Source organism: Nicotiana sylvestris, chromosome 7 (assembly GCF_000393655.2).
Source record: "Nicotiana sylvestris chromosome 7, ASM39365v2, whole genome shotgun sequence".
Lineage (NCBI taxonomy): Eukaryota > Viridiplantae > Streptophyta > Magnoliopsida > Solanales > Solanaceae > Nicotiana > Nicotiana sylvestris.
In genome coordinates, this window is record NC_091063.1 from 80456266 (window position 1) to 80470520 (window position 14255).

The following is a 14255-nucleotide window of genomic DNA, read 5'->3' on the forward strand; positions in this document are numbered from 1 at the left end:
TGCCCCTCTTGTGTGAGCCTTGCCTTGGGACCCATGAGCTCCCTCTGAACTTGGACACATAAGGGCTGACCCTTCCACACTGCACTCATCTCTATTTGGTCATGCAACTTGGGTGTGAGCACTGCCCGGGGTCCTCTTGAGACCCTTAGGGAACTTTGACACACTCAAGGCTTTGAAACAATGACACTTGAGGTGGTTTATTCCATAACTTAGAGAGGAAGTCAAGAATCAGGCTTCCTCTAGTTGTAATTTTTCTTTTGTACTTCCTTGATGTAATTCATTATCTAGTCTGTAATAATTTTGTAATAAACATTTGGGGGCTTGGCTAGTGAAAGGGGCTGGGTAATTATGCATGCTCAAGGGTAGATAGCACGTCTATAGGATCTAAAATTCCGCATGTTCAATTCTGCAATTTAGATATCATCTGTTGCTCTGCATGTTTAATTCTACATCTAGATAGCATGCCTATAAGATCCAATTTCATTAAATTCCTGAATGTTCTACATTTAGAGAATATGCCTATAGGACCTAAATTCTGCATATTGAATTCCGCATTTAGAGAACTTGTCTATAGGACTTGTCTTAATTTTTGCATTACCACGCTTAAACACCATGCTTAGGAACTGACGGGCTAAAAATCAGATATCATTTTCAGCACCCCCTTTTGTAGAAATCATGCCTATAGGGATACTGCACGCTTCAATTCATGCTCGACTAGATATCATGTCTATCGGAATTAAAATGAGCAACACTAGATATCCTGCCTATATGATCTGATACCAATTTAAAATCAGTTTGACTCTAAATCAGTTTTAAACAACCTTACTCTTTACTTTAACGCGGTTTAGATAGCATGCCTATAGGATCCAAATCGTCCGTCTCTAATTGTTACTGTTTCGCTTCATTCTGAATAGATGCCATGTCTATAGGATCTCTCCTAAACGCTTAGGCAAGCCTTAGGTGATAACAACCAAAGAATTGAATCCGCCTTTGTTAATTGCTACAACCAGCAGACAAGCTTGATTCAGACTTCTTATCTGAGTTATGTAATAAACTGGTCTGCCTCAACAATTGAAATTTCCCTTACCTTAGTATGTTAAAGTCAGACCTCAGATGTATGTTTAAGTCATGCTATTTATGTGCTTTGTTTGAGGAGGTATACATGAGCCTCTTATTTGTTATATGTTTCCCCTAATGTGCAACCCCTATATGTTTTGTATGTCGCCTTAGCTTTTTCACCTTTAAAACCTAAAATCAGCCTAATATCCCTCGCCTTTAGGAATAGTAGTCCTAAGAAATCCTCCGGGACTGATAGGAAGGGACGGGTAGTAGCATGTAATAGACATCGAGACCAATCTGCGCTTTAATACCTTAACGGGGTGGGAATGGTAGATATGGATATGATGATCGGTGCGCTAATGCCACGCGTATCCCCTCTTATGAGGAGTGTCATACGGGGTATTGCATTGATGTGATCCATATTATAAATAAACTTAGGACCCCCCCCCCCTTCCTCTTTTATATTTTCAAGTATTTGTAAAAAATTACAACCCTTTCTTCTCAAAACTTAAATCCCCTACTATTTGAGCCTATATTTGTCTATTTGCTAAATTGCACAAATTCACAATAAACTATCTGGCCGGAAACCACACTAGTGGATCCTGAGGGGTGCCTAACACCTTCCCCTTAGGATAATTTCAAGTCCTTACCCGATCTCTGGTTATCAAACAAGCTTAGGAGTAGATCTTATAGGTGTCCTAATGCACCTTAAATCATTAGGTGGCGACTCTTCAAAAATGCAAAACCCAGTTCCCAAAAGGAATGAGTTGTCCCATAACAAATGTCACAAACCCGATCTCCCGATTGCATAAGAGGGAAAAAGGGGGCGCGACACATATAAGGAAGGAATAAATAAAAATCTTCGAAAGATACTAATTTTAAAAAGAAAAATATAATTTCAAACCCTATTTAGGCAAATAAATCAATTAATCAATTTATTTAATCGGGCCAAAGTGAACGGGCAAGAACAGTGAGACAAGTAATCGAATAACGAAAAACTTTAAGCATATCGAAACACAGAGATGAAACATCAAGCAGAGAAATTAGTCGATCAGTAAAGAAGAAAGGCCAGAGTTGAACCTTTAAGCATTTTCAAACATTTGCAGGATCTTAAAAGATGAAACCCTAGCTTTAGAGGAACACTAAAATCGGTTAACTAATAAGAAAATACAGAAGATTTTTAAATAGAAATATCAGATAAACTTAAAATCATCTCAGATCTATAAAGATCTGAACAGGCTCGAGTAGTAAGAGACTAGGGTTTTGAAAAAATGGACCAAGGTGAGAAAAATCCAGTTTGGAACCAAAGGTTTAAGCCATAAACATGAAGATAACAGCACTCACAAACATAGAGATGAACACAAGCAGGTTCATCGAGAAAACGAAGAGTTGAAGCCAAGTCTGTGTTGAATCTCTTCGAGATTCCATCCAGCAACAAATAAATTGAACAACCAATGGGGTAGGAGGCCGAATGGGGCCTAAGATCGATAGGAAACCCCATGGATTGAAGGGTTTCCGGTGACGGCGGGCTAGGGTTAGGGGAGAGTTTGAGAGAGAAGAGAGGAGAAGGGATTCAAGGGCGGCGAGGCGGAAGAAATGATTAGGGTTAGGGGTGTTTGGTGTTATTAAAAAGGAAAGTTTGTCCTGGACCGTTGATCTTCTAAGATCAACGGCCAGAATTAAATCTAGGGTTGGGTGGGTTATAATAATTGGGTTATTAGGTTTGGGTTAGGTTAGGGGCTATGTTTTAAATACTCATTTAAATTACTAAAATAATTTTATAAAAATAATTAATAAATGATAAAAATGTGATTTGAGAATGAAAATGATTTAAAATAGTTACTTAATATTATAAAAATATAAAAAGTTATTTTTGGTATAGATAATATAATTATGCATATATATGGACTATTATTGCAAAATATGTAATTCTAGCCTTAAAAATGCAAATGTAATTATAAAAAATAAAATTAAAAATTTTAATCACTATTTAGGCATAAATGATGAATTTGGATGATTAAATCATCATAAAATAATACGAGGAATAATTATTTGATATTTGTATGGTAAAAATGCATAAATAAATTGGTTGAAAGCCTTTAAAATTATAGAAAAATTATATGAATAATTGTGCATGTTTGTAAATGCATGTGCACTATTTTGAAAATATATATGCTTTTTTAAAATATATGAGGGTAAAATTTTGTATCAATAAAGTGATGAAAAGGTTTTAATGGAAAATCATGACATCGCCAAGGTCTTGGGAAAAGGAACAGTTGAATTACAATTCACATCAAGAAAGAAGTTGATTTTAATGAATGTTCATCATGTACCTGATGTTAGGAAGAATTTAATTTCTGCAAGTTTATTATGTAAGAAAGGCCTCAAAACTGTTATAGAGGCAGAAAAGATTATTCTCTCTAATAATGGTGTATTTGTAGGACAAGGATACTCTTGTGAGGGCATGTTCAAATTAAGTATTAATAAAGTTGAAGTTTCTATTTATATGATTGAGTCATCTATTAATTTATGGCATGCTAGATTTTCACATGTTAATTTTCGGTATGTTAAGTTTATGTCTAAAAATAAATTAGTTCCTGCTGTTGAGAATAATGATAAAAATGTGAAAGATGCATACAAGCTAAGAAATAATAAATCCTTTCTAAAGAATTAAAGAACAAGTAATTTACTTGAACGTGTGCATTCCGATATATGTGAATTGAATGGTCATTTAACTAGAGGTGGAAATAGATACTTTATTACTTTTATAGATGATCATTTTAGATATACACATGTTTACTTAATGAAAATAAAAGACCAAGCATTTGATAAGATTTAGAGTTACAAAGCATTAGTTGAAAATAAATTGGAAAAGAAGATTAAGATCCTACGTAGTGATCGAGCAGGTGAATATCTTTCTAATGAGTTTTCTGTATTTTGTGAAGAAAATGGTTTGATTCACCAAGTTAGTGCACTGGATACCCCACAACAAAATAGTCCTCCTGAAAGGAAAAATAGAACGTTGGTAGATATGGTTAATGCCATGCTTTTACATGCAAAGTTACCAACGAATTTGTAGGGGGAAGCTTTGTTAACAGCTTGTTTTGTGCACAATAGAGTACCTTCAAAGAAATTTAAGGTTTCACCATATGAATTATGGAAAGGAAGAAAGCCTAACTTAAATTTCTTAAGGGTATGAGTCTGTTTAGCTTATTATAGAATTTTAGATCCTAAAAGAACTAAGTTAGGACCTAGAGGAATTAAAAGCATATTTGTAGGATATCCTGAGAACTCAAAGGCATACTTGTTATTGGAAATAGAGTTTAAATATATTGTGGAATCTAAAGATGTTGAGTTCTTGGAAACAAAGTTTATTGGTGATTCTAATAATTCATACGAGGATACAGAAATTACTAAACAAGATGGTAATGCAACAAGCATTGGTGATAATGCAGTAACTCAAAAAAATTGTGCAGAACCTAGTTCTTCTTCTAACAATAAAAGAAAGGCAATTGAATATCCAGTAGAACCAACAAAAAGTCAAAGAGTTAGAAAAGAAAATAATATAGGCTCTGACTTTATTTCTTCTCAAGAACTAGTCTTTCCGGTAGAAGGAAGCAGAGATGAAGTATTAAATAATATACCCATTATTTTAAATTTAGAAGAGGATCCTAAAACCTATAGTGAGACTATGGCTTCGCGGGACTCCGCTTTCTGGAAAGAAGCTGTAAATGATGAAATGAATTTTCTTTTATCAAATGGTACATGAGTATTGGCAGATTTAACTTCTAATACTAAACATATTGGGTGTAAATGGATTTTTGAAGAAAATATAATACTGATGGTTCTCTACAAACTTTTAAAGCTAGACTAGTAACCAAAGGATTTAGACAAAAGGCAGGAGTAGATTATTTGACACATATGCTCATGTGGCTAGGATTACCTCAATAAGAGTATTGTTTGCTTTGGCATCAATATATAATCTAAATTTCCATCAAATGGATGTTAAGACGGCATTCTTAAATGGTGATCTTGTTGAAGAAGTTTATATGGAGCAACCCGAAGGGTTTGTGCTTCCTGGAAATGAAAAGAAAGTTTGTAAATTAGTTAAGTCCTTGTATAAATTAAAACAAGCTCCAAAACAATGGCATAAAAAATTTGATAGTGTTATATTATCAAATGGTTTTAAACATAACGGAGCAGATAAATGTGTCACAAAAGATTATGGAGTGATAGTATGTCTTTATGTTGATGACATGCTAATCATAGGAACTAACATGCAAGGCATAAATGAAACTAAGAAGTATTTAACTTCTCAATTTAAAATGAAAGATTTGGAAAAAGTTGATACTATCTTAGGTGTTAACTACAACAACAACAACAACAACAACAACAAAGTAAAATCCTACTAGTGGGGTCTGGTGAGGGTAATATGTACACAGACCTTACCCTACCCCGAAGAAGTAGAGAGGCTATTTTTGAAAGACCCTCGGCTCAAGAGAATAAAAAAACAAAATGAGACAGTATTAGTTTCACTACAAGATATAGTGGGGGGAGGGTTGCCTTATGTCAGTCTCACTATATTGACAAGCTTCTTTTCAAATTAAATCATTTGGGTATTAAAGAATTTAATACTCCATTTGATGCTTCTATCAAGATGGTTGAGACCGGAAGTCTGTTAGTCAATTAGACTATGCTAGTGCAATTGGTAGTTTAATGTATGCTATGCACTACACTAGCTAGATATTACCTTTGCAGAGTGTAAATTTTCAAGATATACTCAAAATCCAAGTGGTGATCACCGGAAAGATATACTGAGGGTACTTGGTTATCTGAAAAGGACAAAAACTTTTACCTTGTATTATAACAAATTTCCTTCAGTGTTAGAAGGATATTGTGATGCTAGTTGGATAACTAGTGTTGGTGATGACAAGTCAACGTCTGAATGGGTATTCAGTTTAGGTGGAGGAACAATTTCATGGGCTTTTAAGAAACAGACATGTATTACTCATTCCACAATGGAATCTGAGTTTATTGCTTTAGCAGCTGCAGGAAGAGAGGCAGAATAACTGACAAATCTATTGTTAGATGTAGAGTTGTGGCCACAACCAATGCCAGCTGTTCTCTTGCACTGTGAAAGTGAAGCAACTATGTCTAAGGCATTTATCAAAATATACAATGGAAAATCTAGACACATTGCTTTAAGACATGAATACATAAGATAATTAATTTCGAATTGAATTATTACTGTTGTGTACATCAAGTCTGAAGACAACCTTGCTGACTCATTCACTAAAGGACTCGCAAATGATATGATAATAAGCACAGCAAGTGCTATAGGTCTAAGGTTATTTTAATTTGTCACTAGTAACGGAAACCTTACCTTTCTTATTGTTTAGCAATATTAAAGGTTTGAAAGCTAATAACAAGTTATAGTTGTGACAGATAGCAGGTACTGGAAATTAGTACCTAGAAAAGGAGGATGAGTATAAAAATACTCTTAATGAAGAAACATAGTTCGGTTTAGGAACTAAAGAAGTCCGTGTTAAGGATTTGGTTAAATCTTCACCTATGTAAACACAAGAAGTGGTGCCGCTTCAATCAAAGTTTAGAATACAAAACTTGATTAGTGTTTATGAATTCAGGAAGTAGCCCAAAGCCATAATCGGGTGCTAAAACTCACGGTGAACAAGTTGTCGACTTGGTACGATTTATGTGTATAAAGCTTTTCCGTCTTGTCATATAGGAATTATGGTTTAATAGAACTTAATCCAACCATCAATTTTGACAAGGTCTTGAATAGTTTATACAAGTAGTAGGTTTAAATCGAAAGATACCTACTATATGCATGAATCTCATAAACAACATAAATCACTAACTAAATGGGGGATTGTTAGATTAGTTAGCATTTGATGGAAGTATTTAAGAAGAGGTTGTTTTGTCCCTCATTGGAAAATAAAGAAAGGGAGAGGTGTTTAAAAGCACTTCTTTATCTTATATAGTTTTAATATTTTTGAGCTTGTTTTGGAGAAAAATTGAAATTTGACTATATTATTAATAGTCAAGATTTGGCACTTAGGCACTTGGGGCAATTGGGCTTTGGGCCAATTAAGTAGACCGACTGTGATGACCCAAAGGGTCATCTTATATTTTAGAATCTGAATTCGGGTTCTGAGACATTAAAAACCTTATTTTCTTTTTTCCCAATTTGCTTGCGCAATCCGGACACATTTTCGAAAAGCTTTTGTGTGAAATTTAAGAAAAATATTAAATTTGGCCTTTAAAATTGATTAAAGTTGACTTCTGTAAATATTTTTGGTAAACGGACCTGGGCCGGTGATTTGATGGTCCCGTAAGGTCCGTAGTAAAATATGGGACTTGGGCGTATGTCCGGAATCGAATTCCGAGATCCCTAGCTCGAGAAAAGAATTTTTAAAGAAAATTGTTTGCTGGAAAGTATAAGGACTTTTGAAAATGAAATGGTGTGTGTGATCTTGATGGTATCGGGCCTGTATTTTGGTTTTGGAGCCCGGTACAGATTTAATATAATATTTAAGTCATATCTGTAAAATTTCAGAGTTGATTTGATGTGGTTCGGACGTCCGGTTGTGAAAATAGTCAATTTGAAGTGTTCTTGAGGAAAATCAAAATTCGTAGTTGTTCATATTATTTTGATGATTTGATCGCACGAGCAAGTCCGTATGGTATTTTTAGACTTGCGTGCATGTTTAGTTTGGAGCCCCGAGGGCTCGGGTGAGTTTTGGATAGGCCACGAAGTGATTAGAACTTAAGAAAACTCAGTTGTGCATCTGGTGTCTTGCACAGGCCTCTGATCACGCAAATGCGAGACCAGGCTTTGCAAATGCAAAGTCTGCCAGCCTGGAAAATGTGACAACAGTGTCGCAAATGCGAAGAAGGCCTGGGAGGGCCAACCTCGCAAATGCGAAACTTTGGCAGGAATTGCGAAGGCCCTAGAGGTCGCAAATATGACATATGTGTCGCAAATGCGAAGGTAGCAGTAATTCAAAGGGTACGCAATTGCGAAACCCTGATCGCAATTGCGATAACTGCAGCCTGTTAAGTGAGATTTTAGACGGTATTTTCACTTCAATCTTCAAAATTTCAAAACCTAAACTCCTAAGGGCGATTTTTCTAGAGCAAGTTCTTCCCCAAATCATAGGTAAATGAATCTTAACTCTTTTTCTCCAATCTATTTCGTCTTTTTACATGATTTCATTTCAAAATCTAAGTTTTTTCATGGGAAATTAGGTGTTCTTGGGTAGAAATTAGAATTTTCAAATTTTGGGTATTTGGACCTCAATTTGAGGTCGGATTTCAAAATCAATTGCATATTTGAGTTTGTGGGTGAATGGGTAATCGGGTTTTAGTTCAAACTTCGAGTTTTGGCTAAGCAAGCATCCAGATGGATCCCTATGAGGCAGTATATGGTAGACGGTGTCGATCGCCAGTTGGGTGATTTGAGCCGGGGGAGGCTCGGTTGCTGGGTACATATTTAGTACAGGATCACTTGGACAAGGTTAAGATCATTCAGTATAGGCTTCGTACATCTCAGTCCAGGCAAAAGAGTTATACCGATCGTAAGGTTCATGATATGGCATTTATGGTCGAAGAGCGAGTGTTGCTTCGGGTGTCGCCTATGAAGGGCATGATGAGATTTGGGAAGAGGGGCAAGCTATGCCCTAGGTTCATCGGGCCTTTTGAGATCCTTGATCGAGTGGGAGAGGTGGCTTACAGACTTGCGTTGCCGCAAGTTTATAAGTTGTGCATCCAGTGTTTCATGTTTTCATGCTTCGAAAATATCATGGCGATCCATCCCACGTGTTAGACATCAGCACCGTCCAATTGGACAAGGACTTGACCTATGAGGAGGAGCCTGCAGATATTCTAGACCGGCAGGTTTGTCAGTTGAGATCGAAGAATTTCCTTTCAGTTCGTGTGCAATGGAGATGTCAGCCTGTTGAGGAAGCGACCTGGGAGTCCGAGTCCGATATGCGGAGCAGATATCCCCATCTTTTCACCGATTCAGGTACTTTTCTATGTTCGTTCAAGGACGAGCGGTTATTTTAGAGGTGGAGAATGTGATGACCCAAAGGGTCATCTTGTATTTTAGAATCCGAATCCGGGTTCTGAAGCCTTAAAAACCTCATTTTCTTTCTTCTCGATTTACGTGCATAGTCCGGGTGCATTTTCGGAAAGCTTTTATGTAAAATTTAAGAAAAATATTGAATTTGGCCTTTAAAATTGACTAAAGATGATTTCGATCAACATTTTTGGTAAACGGATACGGATTCATAATTTAATGGTCCCGTAGGGTCTGTAGTAAAATATGGGACTTGGGCATATACTCGGAATCAAATTTCGAGGTCCCTAACTCGAGAAAAGAATTTTTAAAGAAAATTATTTGCTGGAAAATATAAGGACTTTTGGAAATGAAATGGTGTGTGATCTTGATGGTATCCGACCCGTCTTCTCGTTCCAGAGCCCGATACAGGTTTAATATAATATTTAAGTCGTATATGTGAAATTTGGTATGAATCAGAGTTGATTTGACGTGATTCGGACGTCCGGTTGTGAAAATAGTAAATTTGAATTGTTCTTGAGGAAAATCATGAGTTTGAGGTTAAATTCGTAGTTGTTGATGTTATTTTGATGATTTGATCGCACGAGTAAGTCCGTATGGTATTATTAAACTTGCATGCATGTTTGGTTTGGAGCCCTGTGGGCTCGGGTGAGTTTTGGATAGGCCACGGAGTGATTAGAACTTACGAAAACTCAGCTATACATCTGGTGTTTTGCACAGGCCTCTGATCTCGCAAATGCGAGACCAGGCTTCGCAAATACGAGGTCTACCGGCCTGGGAAATGCGACAATATTATCGCAAATACGAAGAAGGCCTGGGAGGTCCAACCTCGCAAATGCAAAACTTTAGCCGGAATTGCGAAGGCCCCAGAGGTCGCAAATACGAAGGCAACAGTAATTCAAAGGGTTCGCAATGGCGAACCCCTAGTCGCAATTGCGATAACTGTAACTTGTTAAGTGAGATTTTAGATGGGATTTTCCCTTTATTCTTCAAAATTTCAAAACCTAAACTCCTAAGGGTGATTTTTCTAGAGCAAGTTCTTCCTCAAATCATAGGTAAATGAATCTTAACTCTTTTCTCTCCAATCTATTTCATCTTTTTACATGATTTCATTTCAAAATCTAAGGTTTTTCATGGGAAATTGGGTGTTCTTGGGTAGAAATTAGGATTTTTAAATTTTGGGGATTTGAACCTCAATTTGAGGTCGGATTTCAAAACCAATTGCATATTTGAGTTTGTGGGTGAATGGGTAATCGGATTTTGGTTCGAACTTCGAGTTTTGGCTAAGCGGGCCCGGGGTTGGTTTTTGACTTTTTGGGGAAAACATTGGAAAATCTATATTCATGCATTAGAATTGGTTTATTTAGCATTTATTGATGTTATTAAGTAAATTATGACTAGATACAAGCGGATTGGAAGAGGGACCGAGAGGTAAAGCGGTAATTGAGGCTTGATTTTGTCCGTGGAATTGAGGTAAGTGTTTGGTCTAACCTTAGCTTGAGGGAATAGGTGTTGTGGTCTTATTTGCTACGTGTTAGTGTTGAGTACGACGTATAGGTGTGGTGACGAGTATCTATACGTTGGTGTCAAGCATGCAAGTGAGTCCTAAAATTGTGACCGTTGAGATTCTTATAATGTACTATTCATGCTTAAGTTGATGTTTATCCATGTTGAACAAGAATTACGATATCTTCATGGTAATTGACCATTGTTGAGTATTGGATCAAGTTGAGACTTATTTGTGAATTTAAGTATTGAACCGAGTTTGGTTATAGATGATTCCCTTGCCGGGATGTTATTGTTTCTATTGTTGATTCCCTTGCCAGGATGTTATTGTTTCTATTGTTTGGGTGAGGAAGAGTATAAAGCACGAAGGGTGATATCGTGCCCGATATTGTGAGAGAATGTTACTGCACGAAGGGTGATACCGTGCCGATATTGTAAGTGTTAATGCACGAAGGGTGATGTTGTGCCATGATTTGAGAGTTAATGCACGAAGGGTGGTGCCGTGCCATGGTTATGAGAGAGTAAAAGCACCAAGGGTAATGCCGTGCCATTTATGATGATTTCTATGGTGAGGGCGAGAATAAAAGTACGAAGGGTGATGACGTGCACGTGTTATTGTTTCATTATTCCTGTTGATACAAATATGGTGTTCATTATGCTTCTCTATTGAATTACTGTTAGAAATTGATATTCCTCGCAACATGTTCCCCTTCCCATCTTTATCTGTTATTTCCTGTTATTATTGTTCTGTTCGTATATGATTTAACTGCACAAGTTTATATGGTTGTCCTGTACTAGCCTCATTACTACTTCGCCGAAATTAGGTTCGACACTTACCAGTACATGGGGTCGGTTGTACAGATACTGCACTCTGTACTTTTTGTGCAGATCTCGGTGTCGTACCTTGTGAGTAGATTCGAGGTTGCTGCCTTCCATCCAGGGAGACCAAGGTAGATCTGCTGGCGTTCGTAGGTCTGAAATCCCCCTTTCCCCGTTTTAGTTTCTTCTGTCTCTTCTATTTCGAGAACAATTGTACTTCTTTCAGACTTGTATTTGTAGTAAATCTTAGTCGTTCATGGATTGTGACACCAGATCTTTGGGGTAGCTGTGTATTAGAATTGTTGGATTGCTATATCATTTCCGCATTTCTTAATTATCTCGTTTAAACTAATATATGTTCCTGTTTGAAAATAATTATGGTAGTAAAACTGTAACTGTTTGCTTGCCTAGCTTTCACGAGTAGGTGCCATCACGATTTCCGAAGGTGGAAAAATTCGGATCGTGACACCGAATTAATATTTTAGTCACTCATTATTTAATTAAGTAAAAATGTTTTTGCCTTTTAATTTCAGAAAACGTTTTTAACATCTTTGTTTTAAATTCAAAAGAAGGTGACAATTGGTTTTAAAAGATGCCTGTTATAAAGAGAGATGAATCTGTTAATTCCAACAGACTCCTAGAGGTATTATAAATACCTATATCATCTCCAAAACAAAATCATCTGAAACTTTTATCTCTTTCTCTTCTACTTATTTTCTACAACTCGCAACTATTCTGTTCTTGTGGGAAATTCGAGTTAATTGCTGAAACTCGGATTTCAGAGACTGGAGAAATTCTGCCATAATTCCTGTAGCAACAAAATTGAAAGGCTTAAATTTCTTAAGGACCGTGACTACACTATCAAGATCTAATTATTTCATCCTGTATTCTGCTAATTTTCTAACATATTTATATTCAGTTGTCTCCTTTTTTTAAGCAGGTTCGTGCCCAAACTAACACACTGTTATATTTGAGGAGTACCAGTCAAATATGAGAAATGACTCACTTGACTTGGCATGGACAAAGGAAAGTCACATAAGAGACGTTAGGAATAAACAAAAGATAGATTGTGTTTTTAATAATCATTGAATGTCCTCGACATACACAATTTAAAGATAAAAATTGCACGGGGTGCCTATTTGGTCGCCATTATTTAATCTATATTTTTTTAAAACTTGTAATTTGTACCCACATTTTAAAAAATTTAAGTCCCCTTTCTCCTCCTCCTTCTTCCCGTGATCTCCATATCTCTCTGAAACTTAACATTGATGTAACAATATCTCTCCTTCTGTGGCTTCACTCAATTCCTCAGAAGTCATCTTACTATACATAATTAAAATAATTATAATTATAACATAAGAAAACCTTTTTGTGAAATGAATATTTTATAGACCGAGGCGATTCGAAATCTTTATTTTCAATCTGCTTCTTCAATGTTTGTCAAAAGAAAAGTCAATTGTGTTACTAGAATCCCAATTTAAAGTGTTGTAGCTCAAAAGAATCTAATCTTCTTGACATTTATGGAGCTATAATATCCCCAACAGCTAAAATAGTACTACTTAATACTATTTAAAGTCATCAGATCTCAAACTCTCGCATGCAAAAAGAAGATGTGGATGAAGGGTAGTTAATCAATGATTTTTCTGCAGTACTGGTCATGTATATATCCCTGCATAAGGTATGGGTTCCTCCCTAAAAATAGAAACTTCAGCAGTACATGCTCAAGAGTTTTAAAAACTTCAGTTGAAGTTCGCTAGTTACAAACAAAAACTTCAGCTCTAGCTGAAGTTCGCCAGTTAAACTCTGGTGATCGGTGTAGATCTCTCAAGGAACACCATACAAATAGTGCCGCCAAATCTTCAAGGCATGATCAATAACTACTAACTCAAGGTCGTGGACATGATAGTTATTCTCTTGCACCTTTATCTGCCTAAATGCGTAGGCAATCACCCTACCGTCCTGCATCAACACCGCATCGAGACCAATCTACGACGTATCACAATATACAGTATAAGACCCCGAACTTGTAGGCAATACCAATACTGGGGCCATAGTCAAAGCTGTCTTGAGCTTTTGAAAGCTCTTTGTTTCCTCAAGCAAAGGTCTAAGTTTCCAAGCCCTAGTTTCCCCAATTTTCACCCTTAATTTCCGTAATTTCTAGCCCTAATCCATGAAATAATGACATAGGAACGAGTTTTAAGTCCAAATTCCTTACCTCAATGAAGTTCCCTTGAAATCTCTCTTTCAAATCGTCCAAAAATCTCCAAAGCCGATATAAAAATGGTGAAATTAGCTAAAATTCGCGAAGGCCACAATTTATACCTTCTGCCCAGACATTTTCGCATCTGCGGCCCCTTTACCCGCTTCTGCGGTACCGCATTTGCGGTCATTCGTCCGCTTCTGCAGAAATCACATAACCGGCCAAAACTCGCATCTGCGATCAACCTTCCGCACCTGCGGTCCCTGCCTTCCCTAGGCATTTTCGCTTCTGCGACCTCCCTTATCGCACCTGCGGTCCCCAATCCGCAGGTGCAGAAATACCAGAAGCAGCAAATTCAGCAGCTGCAACAAAGTTTCAAACTTCCTGTCAACCATCCGAAATCATCCCGAGGCCTACAAACAAAAACAGAGCTGAATTTCAGGTCCGACTACTAGAATGCTGAAGTTTTGCGTGATTGCGTTTGCTACTTCAGCCCCGTATGCTGAAGTTATACGAAAAAGCGGGTAAACTTGCAATTTTTTTTGCAAAGCAGACATAAGTTAAAACGTG

At 36.8% G+C, this 14255-nt stretch overlaps 1 protein-coding gene across 1 annotated transcript; it reads left to right on the plus strand.

Annotated features, from left to right (window-relative positions):
* The first annotated feature begins 5057 nt into the window (after positions 1-5057).
* Positions 5058-6128, plus strand: LOC138873371 (secreted RxLR effector protein 161-like). The gene is made up of 2 exons (XM_070151837.1): positions 5058-5153; positions 5799-6128. Exons 1-2 carry the CDS (start codon positions 5058-5060, stop codon positions 6126-6128), a joined length of 426 nt encoding a protein of 141 aa, XP_070007938.1.
* Positions 6129-14255: the final 8127 nt, after the last annotated feature.

What these genes read in the sequence shown, in the direction of transcription:
- LOC138873371 (XM_070151837.1), top strand. Translation starts at nt 5,058, where the DNA reads ATGGATGTTAAGACGGCATTCTTAAATGGTGATCTTGTTGAAGAAGTT. An exon ending in TTCCTGGAAATGAAAAGAAA is followed by an intron (nt 5,154 to 5,798) that starts GTTTGTAAATTA and finishes GCACTACACTAG; the next exon opens with CTAGATATTACCTTTGCAGA.